Below are 18813 nucleotides of genomic sequence, written 5' to 3'. Positions count from 1 at the left end.
TTTTACTTGGACGTTTTCTCCACTTTTTACAAGCTGGAGTGGATGCGGGCCTTACATTAGGATCCATTAAAGTACAAATTTCTGCATTGTCAGTTTTCTTTCAGAAACAATTGGCCTCACTTCCTGAGGTGCAAACGTTTGTAAAGGGGGTGTTACACATCCAACCACCTTTTGTGCCTCCTGTGGCACCTTGGGACCTTAACGTGATGTTACAGTTCCTTCAATCTCACTGTTTGAACCTTTTTCAAAAGGTGGATTTGAAATTCCTCACTTGGAAAGTGGTCATTTTATTGGCCTTGGCATCTGCACGGCGGGTGTCCGAATTGGCGGCCTAGTCTCACAAGAGCCCTTATTTGATCTTCCATGAAGATAGAGCAGAGTTGAGAACTCGTCAACAGTTTCTGCAGAAGGTGGTTTCTTCTTTTCATATAAACCAACCTAATGTCCGTCTCCCTCGGCACAGTTCCTATAACTGAGGTCTGGAGGAGGGGCATAGAGGGAGGAGCCAGTTCACGCCCTTATTAAAGTCTTAAAGTGCCCATTTCTCCTGCGGATCCTGTCTATACCCCATGGTTCTATTGATGACCCCAGCATCCTCTACGGACTCAGAGAAAAGGATTTACCGGCAGGTATTAAAATCCTATTATTTATAAGTGCGCAAGCAGGACAGCATTTTCTCTTCTTTGGTGTTTTATTATTACAACCATGTCTAGTAATCCCACATGAGCGTCCATGTCACCTCCAGTAATCCCACACGAGCGTCCATGTCTCCTCCAGTAATCCCACATGAGCATCCATGTCACCTCTAGTAATCCCACATGAGCGGCCATGTCTCCTCCAGTAATCCCACATGAGCGGCCATGTCACCTCTAGTAATCCCACATGAGCATCCATGTCACCTCTAGTAATCCCACGAGCATCAGTGTCACCTCCAGTAATCCCCCATGAGCGTCCATGTCACCTCTAGTAATCCCCCATGAGCGTCCATGTCACCTCTAGTAATCCCCCATGAGCATCCATGTCGCCTCTAGTAATCCCACATGAGCGTCCGTGTCACCTCTAGTAATCCCACATGAGCGTCCGTGTCACCTCTAGTAATTCCCCATGAGCGTCCATGTCACCTCTAGTAATCCCCCATGAGCATCCATGTCGCCTCTAGTAATCCCACATGAGCGTCCATGTCACCTCTAGTAATCCCACATGAGCGTCCGTGTCACCTCTAGTAATTCCCCATGAGCGTCCATGTCACCTCTAGTAATCCCCCATGAGCATCCATGTCACCTCTAGTAATCCCACATGAGCGTCCATGTCACCTCTAGTAATCCCACATGAGCGTCCATGTCACCTCTAGTAATCCCAGATGAGCGTTCAGTGTTGATCAAGCTCCAGTCTAAGCATCCTATCTTTTTTTTTTTTTTAATACACATAAAAATGATTACAGGTAAAACATGTCAGTTATAGAATTATATATTGTATCCTGTAACACCCTGGGTCTTGTCTACTTATTTTATATTTCTCTGACGTCCTAGTGGATGCTGGGAACTCCGTAAGGACCATGGGGAATAGCGGGCTCCGCAGGAGACTGGGCACAACTAAAAGAAAGCTTTAGAACTAACTGGTGTGCACTGGCTCCTCCCCCTATGACCCTCCTCCAGACCTCAGTTAGATCTTTGTGCCCGGCCGAGCTGGATGCACACTAGGGGCTCTCCTGAGCCTCCTAGAAAAGAAATTATAGTTTAGGTTTTTTATTTTCAGTGAGACCTGCTGGCAACAGGCTCACTGCTACGAGGGACTAAGGGGAGAAGAAGCGAACCTGCCTGCTTGCAGCCAGCTTGGGCTTCTTAGGCTACTGGACACCATTAGCTCCAGAGGGATTGAACGCAGGACCCGACCTCGATGTCCGTTCCCGGAGCCGCGCCGCCGTCCCCCTTACAGAGCCAGAAGCAAGAAGGTCCGGAAAATCGGCGGCTGAAGACTTCTGTCTTCTCCAAGGTAGCGCACAGCACTGCAGCTGTGCGCCATTGCTCCTCATGCACACCTCACACTCCGGTCACTGATGGGTGCAGGGCGCTGGGGGGGGGGGGGCGCCCTGAGCAGCAATAAATAACACCTTGGCTGGCAAATATACACCATATATAGCCCCAGGGGCTATATAGGTGTAAATTAACCCCTGCCAGATTTCCTAAAGTCCGCCGAAAAAGGGGCGGAGCTATCTCCCTCAGCATACCGGCACCATTTTCCCTCACAGTTCCGCTGGAAGGAAGGCTCCCTGGCTCTCCCCTGCAGTCCTGCACTACAGAAAAGGGTAAAAAAGAGAGGGGGGCACATATTTTAGGCGCATTATAGTTATTCTATGCAGCTATAGGGGAAAACACTCTGTATAGGTGTCACCCCAGTGTATATAGTGCTCTGGTGTGTGCTGGCATACTCTCCCTCTGTCTCTCCAAAGGGCTTTGTGGGGTCCTGTCCTCTTTTAGAGCATTCCCTGTGTGTGTGCTGTGTGTCGGTATGGCTGTGTCGACATGTATGAGGAGGAAAATTATGTGGAGGTGGAGCAAATGCCGGTAAATGTGATGTCACCCCCTGCGGGGTCGACACCTGTGTGGATGGACTTATGGAAGGAATTACGGGAAAGTGTCAACTCCTTACATAAAAGGCTTGACGACATGGGACAGCCGGCAACTCAGCTTGTGCCTGTCCAGGCGTCTCAAAGGCCATCAGGGGCTGTAAAACGCCAGTTACCTCAGATGGCAGACACAGACGTTGACACGGATACCGACTCCAGTGTCGACGATGAGGAGACGACTGTAACTTCCAATAGGGCCACACGTTACATGATTGAGGCAATGAAAAATGTATTACACATTACTGATATTACCCCAGGTACCACAAAAAAGGGTATTATGTTTGGTGAGAAAAAACTACCAGTAGTTTTTCCTGCATCTGAGGAATTAAATGAAGTTTGTGAAGAAGCATGGACTTCCCCCGATAAGAAATTAGTAATTTCTAAACGGCTATTGGCAGCGTACCCTTTCCCGCCAGAGGATAGGTCACGTTGGGAAACACCCCCTAGGGTTGATAAAGCGCTCACACGTTTGTCAAAGAAGGTGGCACTACCGTCTCCGGATACGGCCGCCCTTAAAGAGCCTGCTGACAGAAAGCAGGAGACTATCCTAAAGTCTATATACACACACACTGGTGTTATACTACGACCAGCTATAGCCTCAGCATGGATGTGTAGTGCTGCGGTTGCGTGGTCGGATTCCCTGACAGAGAATATTGAGACCCTGGATAGGGACAATATTTTACTGACTTTAGAGCATATAAAAGATGCTCTCTTATACATGCGTGATGCACAGAGGGATATTTGCCGACTGGCATCAAAAGTAAGTGCAATGTCCATTTCCGCTAGACTGGATTATGGACTCGGCAGTGGTCAGGGGATGCCGATTCAAAAAGGCACATGGAGATTTTGCCTTATAAAGGGGTGGAGCTGTTTGGGGAAGGTCTGTCAGACCTCGTTTCCACGGCAACAGCTGGAAAATCAACTTTTCTGCCCCAGGTTACCTCGCAGCAAAAGAAAGCACCGTATTATCAAGCACAGTCCTTTCGGCCCCATAAGGGCAAGAGGCGCCTCTTTTTTGCCAAAAGGCAGAGGTAAGGGAAAAAAGCTGCAGCATACAGCCAGTTCCCAGGACCAGGAGTCCTCCCCCGCTTCCGCCAAGTCCACAGCATGACGATGGGGCTTCACAGGCGGATCTAGGTACGGTGGGGGCACGTCTCAGGAATTTCAGCACACAGTGGGCTCGCTCACAGGTGGATCCCTGGATCCTTCAGGTAGTATCTCAGGGGTACATTCTGGAATTCGAGACGCCTCCCCCACGCCGTTTTCCTAAAATCTGCCTTACCAACAACACTCTCTGACAGAGAGGCGGTGTTACAGGCAATTCACAAGCTGTATTCCCAGCAAGTGATAAACAGGGTACCTCTCCTTCAACAAGGAAAGGGGTATTATTCCACAATGTTTGTGGTACCGGAACCGGACGGTTCGGTGAGACCCATTTTAAATTTAAAATCCTTGAACAAGTATATCAAAAAGTTCAAGTTCAAGATGGAATCGCTCAGAGCGGTTATCTCCAGCCTGGAGGAGGGGGATTACATGGTATCTCTGGACATCAAGGATGCTTACCTGCATGTCCCCATTTACCCTCCTCACCAGGAGTACCTCAGGTTTGTGGTACAGGACTGTCATTACCAGTTCCAGACGCTGCCGTTTGGGTTATCCCGGCACCGAGGGTCTTTACCAAGGTAATGGCCGAAATTATGATTCTCCTTCAAAAGAAAGGGGTTTCAATTATCCCGTACTTGGACGATCTCCTGATAAAGGCGAGGTCCAGGGAGCAGTTGCTGGTGGGGGTAGCACTTTCTCAGGAAGTGCTACAACAGCATGGTTGGATTCTCAACATCCCAAAGTCACAGCTGGTCCCCACGACACGTCTTCTGTTCCTGGGGATGATTCTGGATACAGACCAGAAAAAAGTGTTTCTTCCAGAGGAAAAAAAAAAAAGGGGTTGTCATCTCTAGTAAGAAACCTTCTAAAGCCAGGACAGGTGTCAGCGCATCAATGCACGAAAGTCCTGGGAAAGATGGTAGCTTCGTACGAAGCAATTCCATTCGGCAGATTCCACGCAAGAACCTTACAGTGGGACCTGTTGGACAAGTGGTCCGGATCGCATCTTCAGATGCATCGGCGGATAACCCTGTCGCCAAGGACCAGGGTGTCGCTACTGTGGTGGCTGCAGAGTGCTCATCTTCTAGAGGGCCACAGATTCGGGATACAGGACTGGGTCCTGGTAACTACGGATGCCAGCCTTCGAGGCTGGGGGGCAGTCACACAGGGACGAAATTTCCAGGGACTGTGGTCAAACCAGGAAATTTCACTTCACATAAATATCCTGGAACTAAGGGCCATCTACAACTCCCTAAGCCAGGCAAGACCTCTGCTTCAAAACCAGCCGGTACTGATACAATCAGACAACATCACAGTGGTCGCCCATGTAAACAGACAGGGCGGCACAAGAAGCAGGAGCGCGATGGCAGAAGCGACAAAGATTCTCCGATGGGCGGAAAATCATGTGTCAGCACTGACAGCAGTGTTCATCCCGGGAGTAGACAACTGGGAAGCAGACTTCCTCAGCAGACACGACCTCCACCCGGGAGAATGGGGACTTCATCCGGAAGTTTTCCAAATGATTGTAAACCGTTGGGAACGACCAAAGGTGGACATGATGGCGTCCCGCCTCAACAAAAAACTAGAAAGGTATTGCGCCAGGTCAAGGGACCCTCAGGCGATAGCTGTGGACGCTCTAGTGACACCGTGGGTGTACCAGTCGGTTTATGTGTTCCCTCCTCTGCCTCTCATTCCAAAGGTACTGAGAATTGTGCGAAGGAGCGGAGTAAGAACGATGCTCGTGGTTCCAGATTGTCCAAGAAGAGCTTGGTACCTGGAACTTCAAGAGATGCTCACAGAGGACCCATGGCCTCTACCGCTAAGATGGGACCTGCTCCAGCAGGGGCCCTGTCTATTCCAAGACTTACCGCGGCTGCGTTTGACGGCATGGCGGTTGAACACCGGATCCTGAAGGAAAAGGGTATTCCGGAGGAAGTCATCCCTACCCTGATCAAAGCCAGGAAGGATGTCACGGCAAAACATTATCACCGCATTTGGCGAAAATATGTTGCTTGGTGTGAGGCCAAAAAGGACCCAACGGAGGAGTTTCAACTGGGTCGTTTTCTGCATTTCCTGCAAGCAGGGGTGAATATGGGCCTAAAATTAGGATCCATTAAGGTACAGATTTCGTCTGTCAATTTTCTTCCAAAAAGAATTGGCTTCACTGCCTGAAGTTCAGACATTTGTGAAGTGCGTGCTGCATATTCAGCCCCCTTTTGTGCCTCCAGTGGCACCTTGGGATCTCAATGTGGTTTTGGGGTTCTTGAAATCACATTGGTTCGAGCCACTTAAAACCGTGGATTTGAAATATCTCATGTGGAAAATGGTCATGCTGTTGGCCCTGGCTTCGGCCAGGCGTGTGTCAGAATTGGCGGCTTTATCTTGTAAAAGCCCTTATCTGATTTTCCATACGGATAGGGCAGAGTTGAGGACTCGTCCTCATTTTCTCCTGAAGGTGGTATCAGCTTTTCACTTGAACCAACCTATTGTGGTGCCTGTGGCTACTAGGGACTTGGAGGATGCCAAGTTACTGGACGTGGTCAGGGCCCTGAGAATTTATGTTTCCAGGACGGCTGGAGTCAGGAAAACTGACTCGCTGTTTATCCTGTATGCACCCAACAAGCTGGGTGCTCCTGCTTCAAAGCAGACCATTGCTCGCTGGATTTGTAGCACAATTCAGCTTGCACATTCTGCGGCAGGACTGCCGCATCCTAAATCAGTGAAAGCCCATTCCACGAGGAAGGTGGGCTCATCTTGGGCGGCCGCCCGAGGGGTCTCGGCTTTACAACTTTGCCGAGCCGCGACTTGGTCAGGGTCAAATACTTTTGCAAAGTTTTACAAGTTTGACACCCTGGCTGAGGAGGACCTGGAGTTCGCTCATTCGGTGCTGCAGAGTCACCCGCACTCTCCCCCCCGTTTGGGAGCTTTGGTATAATCCCCATGGTCCTTACGGAGTTCCCAGCATCCACTAGGATGTTAGAGAAAATAAGATTTTACTCACCGGTAAATCTATTTCTCATAGTCCGTAGTGGATGCTGGGCGCCCATCCCAAGTGCGGATTGTCTGCATTACTTGTACATAGTTACTGTTAACTAAAACGGGTTATTGTTGAGAGCAATCTGTTCAGAGGCTCCATTGTTATCATACTGTTAACTGGGTTTAAAATCACGAGTTATACGGTGTGATTGGTGTGGCTGGTATGAGTCTTACCCGGGATTCAAAAATCCTTCCTTATTGTGTCAGCTCTTCCGGGCACAGTATCCTAACTGAGGTCTGGAGGAGGGTCATAGGGGGAGGAGCCAGTGCACACCAGTTAGTTCTAAAGCTTTCTTTTAGTTGTGCCCAGTCTCCTGCGGAGCCGCTATTCCCCATGGTCCTTACGGAGTTCCCAGCATCCACTACGGACTAGGAGAAATAGATTTACCAGTGAGTAAAATCTTATTTTCCATAATGTATTTTATTTCCAGCAGATGGACACACAAGCAGAAATATCTCAGAAGGACATCTAATGTTATCCCCGGATTGTGACATAAAAGATAATGACAGTAGACAGGATTCTCCAGGAGATAACCCCATTACCCCAATTATACATCCAGGTCTATCAGCTGATCCCTCTGATCCTGGGAAATGTTCTCCTGATCACTCTGATATTGGTGCATCTGTTACAGCTCTGAGAGTAGATACAGAGTTTCCCTGTTCTATAGATACCAAATGTTTTACACAGAACACAAAGCTTATTACCCATCATCCAGCTAAAGCAGGTGAGAGGCCACTGATATGTTCTGAGTGTGGGAAATGTTTTACAAAGAAATCATATCTTGTTATACATCAGAGAAGTCACACAGGTGAGAAGCCGTTTTCCTGTTCTGAGTGTGGGAAATGTTTTGCATGCAACTCAAATCTTGCTACACATCAGAGAAATCACACAGGTGAGAAGCCGTTTTCCTGTTCTGAGTGTGGGAAATGTTTTTCATGGAAATCACATCTTGTTACACATCAGAGTAGTCACACAGGTGAGAAGCCATTTTCATGTTCTGAGTGTGGGAAATGTTTTACACAGAAATCAGCTCTTGTTACACATCAGAGACGTCACACAGGTGAGATGCCGTTTTCCTGTTCTGAGTGTGGGAAATGTTTCGCATTTAAATCATATCTTGTTATACATCAGATAAGTCATACAGGTGAGAAGCCGTATTCCTGTTCTGAGTGTGGGAAATGTTTTGTATGGAAATCAGATCTTGTCACACATCAGAGAAGTCACACAGGTGAGAAGCCATATTCCTGTTCTGAGTGTGGGAAATGTTTTGCATTTAAATCATATCTTGTTCCACATCAGAGAAGTCACACAGGTGAAATGCCGTTTGCCTGTTCTGAGTGTGGGAAATGTTTCGCATTTAAATCAGCTCTTGTTAGACATCAGAGAAGTCACACAGGTGAGAAGCCGTATTCCTGTTCTGAGTGTGGGAAATGTTTTGTACGGAAATCAGATCTTGTCACACATCAGAGAAGTCACACAGGTGAGAAGCCGTATTCCTGTTCTGAGTGTGGGAAATGTTTTGCACAGAAATCAAATCTTGTTACACATCAGAGGAGTCACACAGGTGAGAAGCCGTATTCCTGTTCTGAGTGTGGGAAATGTTTTGCACAGAAATCAAATCTTGTTACACATCAGAGAAGTCACACAGGTGAAAAGCCATTTTCATGCTGTGAGAGAAATAAATCCGCTCTTGTTGAACACATTAGACATTACCCAAGTACGGAACCATTTACATCTTCTGGAGTATAATTATCACTGTCATGCAATGTTCCTCAAGGGTGAATCCTATCTCCTATGCTTTATAAAATATACATGCTACCACTGGGTGATATAATCAGACATAATGGCCTGGTCTACCACTGCTATGCTGATTACCTGCTTTTTGCTCCATGTACTGAGAACCTAATACCAATCCTAAATGGTTGTCTAGCTGAGCGCCAGGGGTGGATGATGCCAGTTGGCTGTGACTCAGTCTTTGTGAAACATAATAGAAGCTCACCAACAAAGGACAAGACTACAGCTTTACCAACCATCTGGATTTACGCTTTGGTGTTCAGAATTGAAAATACTGAACATGTGCTGAATCTGTGTGTTGTCCTGGTATGTGGCTGACACTGACATCAGGTATTTGCCACATACAAATCCTCATTCTTCCATCTGTGGACCATAGCCAGAATCAAGCTCTTGATTCCCTCAGAAGTTCATAGACTACTGCAATGCCATCTACCTGGGTCACCCAGCAAAAGAATTACAGAGCTTGCAGCTAGTACAGAATGCAGCAGCCAAGCTGTTACCTAACCCGTTCCTGCCGCATAACACCCATTCTCTACTCCCTCCACCGGCTGCCTGTAAGATGACAAATCTATTTAATTATTGGCTAACTGACCTTCCCAGCCCAACATTACATGGTCCAAGGTACTAGAAGCAGCTCCTGCCTCCTTACTGCCCTGCTTGCTTGCTTCTACAGATGGACTGTTACCAGCAGTACCAAGAATCTCCTGTCATTCATTTAAGGGTTGAACATTTAGCTTTGTAGCCCTGACCATGGAACTCACTGCCTTGCACAGTCCAAGAGGCCTCCACTCTAGAGTCCTTCACAAGCAGACTGATGACTGTTACTCACGCTTTTCATTAATGTACCTCTATTTCTCATACGTCCTAGAGGATGCTGGGGATTCCAAAAGGACCATGGGGTATAGACGCATCCGCAGGAGCTTGGACACACTGTAAAGACTTAAACTGGGTGTGAACTGGCTCCTCCCTCTATGCCCCTCCTCCAGACCTCAGTTAGACTTTGTGCCCAGGAGTGTTGGGTCACACACTAGGGGAGCTCTACTGAGTTTCTCTGAAAGACTTTGTTAGGTTTTTTATTTTCAGGGAGACCTGCTGGCTACAGGCTCCCTGCAGCGTGGGACTGAGGGGAGAGAAGCAGGACCTACTTCTGTGAGTTTCAAGGCTCTGCTTCTCGGCTACTGGACACCATTAGCTCCAGAGGGTTCGATCACTTGGTGCGCCTAGCTGCTTGTTCCCGGAGCCACGCCGTCAATCCCCTCACAGAGGCCAGAAGAAAGAAGTCGGGTGAGTATTGGAAGAAAAGAAGACTTCAGACGGCAGAAGACTTCAGTAATGGAAGTACAGTGGTAGTGCTGCTCTTCATGCTCCCACACACCAACGGCACTCACAGGGTGCAGGGCGCTGGGGGGGGGAGCGCCCTGGGCGCATGTTACTGGTCTGATTAATGTGAACAATTGGCAAAAAAAAAAAAGCATTTAGGTGCCGAGGCACCGTGGTTCATCCCCCGCCAGTATACTTGAATTATTTCCCCGACACCGCTTATACGGGTGTAGGGCGCGCGGGGGGGAGCGCCCTGAGCAGCGAGTCAGTTTGAAAATTCTTCCTCGCACTGCCGGGGGCTCCGTATACAGACCCCCGCAGGCGCGTTAGGCCGTGGTCCCCGTCGGCCACCATGGGTACAGGGCGCCGGGAGGTGGTGGCGCCCGGGGCAGCATAGATAGTTAGAGCTCCCGGGCGCCGCACACGGGGACCCACCATGAGAGTGGCGGGTGCGCGATGCGCCGGAACTCCCGCTTCCCGAACGTTGTCTGAGGTGCAGGGCGCGCAGGGGGGGTCCTGAGCAGCATGGTGCTGAGTGTGTGTGTGTGTGTATATATGTATGTGTGTGTGTGTATGTATGTGTGTGTGTATATATATATATATATGTGTGTGTGTGTGTATGTATATGTGTGTGTGTGTGTGTGTGTGTATATATATGTATGTGTGTGTATATGTATGTGTGTGTGTGTGTGTGTGTATATATATATATATGTGTCGTTACCCTATATTTAGTACTCGGCCGAGAGGGGCGGAGCTTAGCCTCACACACTGAGTCAGCGCCATTTTTCCCTGCTGTCCCCGCCAAGAACAAACAGTGGGGAACGCAATGTTTGGACTCTGTTGCCCTCCCAGAGGTGTAATCTCCCTGTGTATAGGTTCCCCCGGCTCAATATAGGGTTTTATTTATATTTATATATATATATATATATTTATTTTTGTCGAGCGGGCTTAAGCGCACCGGGAAGGGGCGGAGCTTAGACCTCACAGAGGGGTCAGCGCCATTTTCCAAAGTTCCCCACCGGTACTTGCTGTATACTAAGAAGGAAGGGGGACACAGAGTGTTTTAATGCTGTATGGGTGTCATACAGCATTAGGATTGATAATGGACTCAGAATCCTTATTGTAATACATAAATACACTGTTTCCCTGTTTTATTTACCCACTATTGGTTAGTCGACATGTGTCGACAGGTGTGAGGGCTTTGTCAAAGGCGCCTGTGGGGATAACTGTCGGTTGATTAAGCTCTAGATTGGCCGGGACGAGTTGGTTTCGATGCTCTCAAGGAGTCCGAATATTAATCTCTTCACAACGCGGAGAGAAATCTATGACAGTCAACTCCTGGACGACGCAGAGCCCGGTCGCAAAGGATCATACACAGGCAGCTAAGTGAAATTTTATTTCTATACTTTGACCTTATTTGCAATGTATGCACTTGAGGGAGTGTGGTAGTCGGGTAAGCTTCCGATAGAATTATCCTGCCCAGAGTGGGTAGGGCTTGCCTATGTTTATTTTTCCTTATAACATTACAGCAGGCTGCCAAGTGACAGCAGGTGGTGTGACCGGAAAAATGCGGAGGAGGTCTCCGGGAGATGCTGGTGGGAGGTATACAGCTGTTTGGTGTGGCCTCCCTTCAGTTAATCTCGGCGGTATCCGCTGATAAGGCTAAATTCGTGAGTTAACTTCTTTCACAACGGTGGATGACGCATTCTTTTGTGGGATGCAGTCGTTTAACCGGTTCGAGACCGTTCTTTTTCCTTTTCTGTGTAGACAGTGGAAGGTGAAAAGGTAAGTGTTCTGCAACCTGGTTAGGTTCGCAGAAGTGGATGTAGTTTCTGTTTCCACTATATACACCACTTGTCGCTGAGTCTATCTGGCTGGTCCCCACTTCGGTGACCACTTGTCCACTAATTTTCAGTTAGTCTAGGAATAGACTACGACATGTGAGTTATTTATAGAAGCCAAAGGGGAACGTTCTGAGTTACGGTTGTTTCCCCTTACTGTTATTTCTAATAGATCTTGCCTCTCCCCTATGGAAGGGGAGGTAACACGCAACGCCTTACAGAGGTGAGTCACGTTCAGGACATTGTCTGGTTGTCCCTGTAAAAAGGTGCATATCCTTGTTTATTTGACGGTTCTTCGGCGCAGAAATGGGCCTGTTGTTCCCAACGACGCAGATGTCAGAAGTGGTTTTCAGAGTGGATACTGACCGGTTAAGGTTTGGTGTTTTCCTGTGGAAAGAGGTCTGAGGGTCCAGAGTTGGATCGACTTTGAGGTGACACCTCATCAATAGGTTCCATTAAGAAGACAGATGGATGCGGCATGAGAGGTTTTTTTTCGGAGAGCAGGTCTAATACCAGAGTGATTTTCATGGGACCAGTTGGAAATGTGGTCCGGGTCTCACCTGCGCATCCACCGGAATATAATCAAAACGGCCAGGACATCGCTCCTGTGGTGTCTGCTCGATTTTTTCCTTCTAGAGGGATAAAGGTTTAGATCTTGGTGTCCGTGCATATAGATCTCCGAAGCTGGGGAGCAGTCCTTTGCAAGGGACGTATTTCCAGAGGATGAGGTCAGGTTGGGAAACTTGTCTGCTGTAAGTTTTGGAATTAAGAGCTATTTTAGACGAACGTGTTCTTCATGCTCTGCCGTGTTAATTCTGCCAGAAGCCTTGTCAGAAATGGCGTAAGTAAGCCGCTAGGGCAGAACAAAAAAAAAAAACACGAAAATGGCAGAAGGTGCGCTGTTTGCAGTTGAGGGGGAAGTCTGGTAAACGCTATGTTAGCAGTCTTCATTCCGGAGGTAAACGACGGAGACATAGATTTCCTTTGCGACATGATATTCAGCCGGGAAAAATACTGTCATTATTGAGAAGCTTTCCCAGACGTGCCAAGTCTTTGTGGAGTGTCGCAATTGGACATGTTGGCGTTTCGCCTCAACGTGAGACCTCGAGGAGAGGGTTCCAGGTTAAGAGACACTCAGGATATAGCAGCGGACATCCTTGTGACACTGTTTTTAGTCGGTCGAGGTGGCCTCTCCGCTTTCACTTTTCTGGCAGTGGTAAGCGTAAGATGATCGATGATCCTCTGAACTCCGGTCTAACCAGAGAGGGTTGGCTATCCAGTTTTCATGGTTTACTCCTAGAAAATTACTGCCCTCTTCCTTTACGTGACGTAATGTTACAACAGGATCATGGCGTGTATCAGGACTTACCGCGGCTGCGTCTAATGGTGGGGCGGTTGAAGGTCGTATCCTAAGCTGAATGGGTGTTCCCAGTGAAGTCGTTTCTTCAATTCTTCCGGCTTGGAAAGAACTCACGGCACAGCGTTACAACCGTTGTTGGAGTAATTATGTGTCTCGGTGTGTATCCAGGAAGGCTCCTATGGAGGACTTTCAGCTAGGTCCTGCTTATCCATACGTTACAAGCCGATGTGAAGGCAAGACTATATTAAGTTTCTTTGCGGAAATTCTCGTTTGGAAAGTGGTCAGGTTTTTTACTTCGACGTCCGCAAGGTGGGTGTCGGAAGTGGTGGTCTTGTCCCACAAGAGCCTTGTTTGATCTTTCAGGTGGATAGAGAGGAATTGAGTACTCGGTTGATATTTCTACCAAGAGGGGTTTCGCAGAAATCAGGCTTTTGTTGATGCAGGGGGTTACTTAGGCATTAGCTAGTTCAAACCCCCTTGCTCTAGCCAGGGTTTTGAGTATGCAAGTCATCTATTTGGCTTAGTTTGGAGTAACAGAGACCCTGTTTATGTGGTATGTTCCCAGCTTACTTTGGGAGACTGCGTTATGCAGTTTGTTACATGCTGAATCTGTGATGCGGTCTGGCATGTTTGTTCTACGGCTGCTTTGCCGTCACCGAAGTCGGTGAAGGTTCCTTCTTTTGGGAAGACGGGATTTTCTTGGGCGAATGCCCGAGGAGTCTCGGCGGTTCAACTTTGCCGAGCGGATTCTTGGTCGGGGTCAAAAGTTTTTGCCATGCTTTACAAATTTGATACCCGGATTGTTGAGGACCTTATGTTTGCTCATTCGGTGCTGCAGAGTCGTCCGCACTCTCCCGCCCGTTTTGGAGCTTTGGTATAAACCCCATGGTCCTTTTGGAATCCCCAGCATCCTCTAGGACGTATGAGAAAATAGGATTTTGGTACCTACTGGTAAATCCTTTTCTCTTGGTCCGTAGAGGATGCTGGGCGCCCGTCCCAGTGCGTACGGTGTCTACAGTTATTGCTTTTTGGTTACACCCTGGTGGTGTGTCTTCTCTATCTGGTGGTTGCTACCGTTGTTCATGACATAGCATGCAGGGTCCTATTTTTGTTTCTGTGGACACACGGGTTGTGTTACATATTCTCTCAGGGTTTTGTTCATGCCGTTGACTGGTATTCTACTGAATGCCACGTTCTACAGTGTGTTTGAGGTCTGAGCTGGTATGACACTCACCGTGTTTATAACAATAAATTCTTTCCTCGAAATTGTCCATCTCTCCTGGGCACAGTTTTCTAACTGAGGTCTGGAGGAGGGGCATAGAGGGAGGAGCCAGTTCACACCCAGTTTAAGTCTTTACAGTGTGCCCAAGCTCCTGCGGATCCGTCTATACCCCATGGTCCTTTTGGAATCCCCAGCAACCTCTACGGACTAAGAGAAAAGGATTTACTGGTAGGTACCAAAATCCTATTTTACTTCCTAAATAATACATCCCAAAGGCTTACGTCTTTTTTCTGCTGTTTATTTTGTATCTTGTGCTTTGTGTAAATGTGAATGTCTAATACCAGTTTCCACAATCTGTATTGCTGCACGACAATATGGCGGCCATTGGAACGTGTTTTCACTTCTAGTTTGCCTAACTTGTTGCAGACACTCATCTTGATAAGGAGTGTAGAGTGTTTTCTGATACAAGATCCTGTCCATATATACCCTGTACATTATCATGTGCATTAGAGTCACCCGGGTTACATCTGCAGTGGTTTGTTGTATGTTACATCTATATGGTGCGGATACTCCCCTGTATTTCATAATAAAAGCTTTTGTTTGCATCTAATTATTACATTAAAGCTTTTATTTTTTTATTCTGTTTTATATTCCCGTCTGAGTAATTATGCCATAATGTCTAATCTCGGAGTGGACCCCAGAAGATGTAAAGAAACCGTGTAAGTGTTCCATCATTCTGTTTTGTGTAAGCATACAGGTAAGTGATGGCACGGTGGTCATTGACCGTCACATTCAGGTGGTATAATGGAAGTGGACTATCTGGGCTTATTCTAGTCTACTGCAGAAATAAAAAACTCAGCCTTTATCCTGCTTATAAGAATGACAAAGCCCATAAATCAAGCTTGGTAGGACAAGACAGAAGCCACATTAATGGTGGCACATCATATAGGCTGAGGACCCATGCTTCTGGTATATATGGCATAACTCCCTCTTCACCCACAAAAACCTTCCCTTCACCATTCACAATGTCCACCATTGCCCCTTCAGAAGGGACACAACTTTCCTTTGCTTGTTCCACCTCCTCCTTCACAGAGCCCAGGACCACCTCCATGACCATTTCATGTTTATCTGGAGGCCTGGCATCTGCGAGGTTCATGGCCTGGGATGACCACAGAAACACCAGGTAGTGGGCAAGAAGAATCCACAGCCTCCTGAGGACCTGGAGAGTCCAAGGATCCACCCCACATGAGGCAGAGAAGGGTCAACCACAGGGTCTGGCTCACCAATTTCCTTCCTAAGAGCTGCTGTTTACCCAGTTTGGTACCTGTGGGATCCCACTCCAATTTCCCTTGAGAGTCCTTACCCTCACTAATCCCTTCTGAACCTACCAGTTCCTTCCCCTTCCAACCACTCCTCCTTTAAGCTTTTCACCACCTGCTGTGTGAGTTCCATCCAACCACTCCTCCTCTCCTTGACTCATTGGTGTAGCAACCCCCTTCTCCCTACCCCCACCACACTGCTACACTGCAGTTAAGCTGTAAGACTAGCTGCTAGCAGTACTCACTACTCAGCACACACACTCACATCATGATTACACAGCTGTGCCAGAGACACTGTCTCACTGACAGCCAGGACGAGACACTCCCAGAAAGGCATGTATGTATGAGTACGGAGAGAGTGGGAGCAGTGGGTCTGCATCACTGACACCCAGGACGAGACACTCCCAGAAAGGCATGTATGTATGAGTACAGAGAGAGTGGGTGCAGTGGGGCTGCATGACTGACAACCAGGACGAGACACTCCCAGAAAGACATGTATGTATGAGTACGGAGAGAGTGGGTGCAGTGGGGCTGCATGACTGACAACCAGGACGAGACACTCCCAGAAAGGCATGTATGTATGAGTACGGAGAGTGGGCGCAGTGGGGCTGCATCACTGACCAGGACGAGACACTCCCAGAAAGGCATGTATGTATGAGTACGGAGAGAGTGGGCGCAGTGGGGCTGCATCACTGACACCCAGGACGAGACACTCCCAGAAAGGCATGTATGTATGAGTACGGAGAGAGTGGGCGCAGTGGGGCTGCATCACTGACACCCAGGACGAGACACTCCTAGAAAGGCATGTATGTATGAGTACGGAGAGAGTGGGCGCAGTGGGGCTGCATCACTGACACCCAGGACGAGACACTCCCAGAAAGGCATGTATGTATGAGTACGGAGAGAGTGGGCGCAGTGGGTCTGCATGACTGACCAGGACGAGACACTCCCAGAAAGGCATGTATGTATGAGTACGGAGAGAGTGGGAGCAGTGGGGCTGCATCACTGACCAGGACGAGACACTCCCAGAAAGGCATGTATGTATGAGTACGGAGAGAGTGGGCGCAGTGGGGCTGCATCACTGACACCCAGGACGAGACACTCCCAGAAAGGCATGTATGTATGAGTACGGAGAGAGTGGGAGCAGTGGGGCTGCATGACTGACAACCAGGACGAGACACTCCCAGAAAGGCATGTATGTATGAGTACGGAGAGAGTGGGAGCAGTGGGGCTGCATCACTGACACCCAGGACGAGACACTCCCAGAAAGACATGTATGTATGAGTACAGAGAGAGTGGGCGCAGTGGGGCTGCATCACTGACACCCAGGACGAGACACTCCCAGAAAGGCATGTATGTATGAGTACGGAGAGAGTGGGCGCAGTGGGGCTGCATGACTGACAACCAGGACGAGACACTCCCAGAAAGGCATGTATGTATGAGTACGGAGAGAGTGGGAGCAGTGGGGCTGCATCACTGACACCCAGGACGAGACACTCCCAGAAAGGCATGTATGTATGAGTACGGAGAGAGTGGGCGCAGTGGGGCTGCATGACTGACAACCAGGACGAGACACTCCCAGAAAGGCATGTATGTATGAGTACGGAGAGAGTGGGCGCAGTGGGGCTGCATGACTGACAACCAGGACGAGACACTCCCAGAAAGGCATGTATGTATGAGTACGGAGAGAGTGGGAGCAGTGGGGCTGCATCACTGACAGCCAGGACGAGACACTCCCAGAAAGGCATGTATGTATGAGTACGGAGAGAGTGGGCGCAGTGGGGCTGCATGACTGACAACCAGGACGAGACACTCCCAGAAAGGCATGTATGTATGAGTACGGAGAGAGTGGGAGCAGTGGGGCTGCATCACTGACACCCAGGACGAGACACTCCCAGAAAGGCATGTATGTATGAGTACGGAGAGAGTGGGAGCAGTGGGGCTGCATGACTGACACCCAGGACGAGACACTCCCAGAAAGGCATGTATGTATGAGTACGGAGAGAGTGGGAGCAGTGGGGCTGCATCACTGACACCCAGGACGAGACACTCCCAGAAAGGCATGTATGTATGAGTACGGAGAGAGTGGGAGCAGTGGGGCTGCATGACTGACAACCAGGACGAGACACTCCCAGAAAGGCATGTATGTATGAGTACGGAGAGAGTGGGAGCAGTGGGGCTGCATCACTGACACCCAGGACGAGACACTCCCAGAAAGACATGTATGTATGAGTACAGAGAGAGTGGGCGCAGTGGGGCTGCATCACTGACACCCAGGACGAGACACTCCCAGAAAGGCATGTATGTATGAGTACGGAGAGAGTGGGCGCAGTGGGGCTGCATGACTGACAACCAGGACGAGACACTCCCAGAAAGGCATGTATGTATGAGTACGGAGAGAGTGGGAGCAGTGGGGCTGCATCACTGACACCCAGGACGAGACACTCCCAGAAAGGCATGTATGTATGAGTACGGAGAGAGTGGGCGCAGTGGGGCTGCATGACTGACAACCAGGACGAGACACTCCCAGAAAGGCATGTATGTATGAGTACGGAGAGAGTGGGCGCAGTGGGGCTGCATGACTGACAACCAGGACGAGACACTCCCAGAAAGGCATGTATGTATGAGTACGGAGAGAGTGGGAGCAGTGGGGCTGCATCACTGACAGCCAGGACGAGACACTCCCAGAAAGGCATGTATGTATGAGTACGGAGAGAGTGGGCGCAGTGGGGCTGCATGACTGACAACCAGGACGAGACACTCCCAGAAAGGCATGTATGTATGAGTACGGAGAGAGTGGGAGCAGTGGGGCTGCATCACTGACAGCCAGGACGAGACACTCCCAGAAAGGCATGTATGTATGAGTACGGAGAGAGTGGGAGCAGTGGGGCTGCATCACTGACCAGGACGAGACACTCCCAGAAAGGCATGTATGTATGAGTAAAGAGAGAGTGGGCGCAGTGGGGCTGCATGACTGACAGCTGAGCCTGTCACATCAGTGAGGTGACAAAATGCAAGATATAGGGGGAGATGTACTAAGCCTGAAAAGTGATACATTTCACAGTGATAAACTACCAGCCAATCAGCTCCTAACTACCATGTCACTGGCTGTGTTTGAAAAATGACAGTTAGGAGTCGATTGGCTGGTACTTTATCACTGTGATATTTATCACTTTTCAAGGCTTAGTAC

At 48.8% G+C, this 18813-nt stretch overlaps 2 protein-coding genes across 2 annotated transcripts in view; both read left to right on the top strand.

The window, feature by feature from the left end:
• The first annotated feature begins 3463 nt into the window (after positions 1-3463).
• On the top strand, positions 3464-14891 carry LOC134984555 (gastrula zinc finger protein XlCGF17.1-like). Its single transcript, XM_063950111.1, has 2 exons — positions 3464-3506; positions 7672-14891. Exons 1-2 carry the CDS (start codon positions 3464-3466, stop codon positions 8514-8516), a joined length of 888 nt encoding a protein of 295 aa, XP_063806181.1. The 3' UTR covers positions 8517-14891.
• Positions 12607-18813, top strand: part of LOC134984554 (oocyte zinc finger protein XlCOF22-like) — a 64655-nt gene continuing 58448 nt past the window's right edge. Inside the window, exon 1 of the mRNA XM_063950110.1 lies at positions 12607-12647. Within this exon, the coding sequence (XP_063806180.1) occupies positions 12607-12647 (41 nt within the window). The remainder of the gene's footprint in view (positions 12648-18813) is intronic.

Source organism: Pseudophryne corroboree, assembly GCF_028390025.1.
Source record: "Pseudophryne corroboree isolate aPseCor3 chromosome 3 unlocalized genomic scaffold, aPseCor3.hap2 SUPER_3_unloc_63, whole genome shotgun sequence".
Classification (NCBI taxonomy): domain Eukaryota; kingdom Metazoa; phylum Chordata; class Amphibia; order Anura; family Myobatrachidae; genus Pseudophryne; species Pseudophryne corroboree.
The sequence above is the reverse complement of the archived record's forward strand: the minus strand, read 5'-3'. Positions and strand labels throughout refer to the sequence as shown.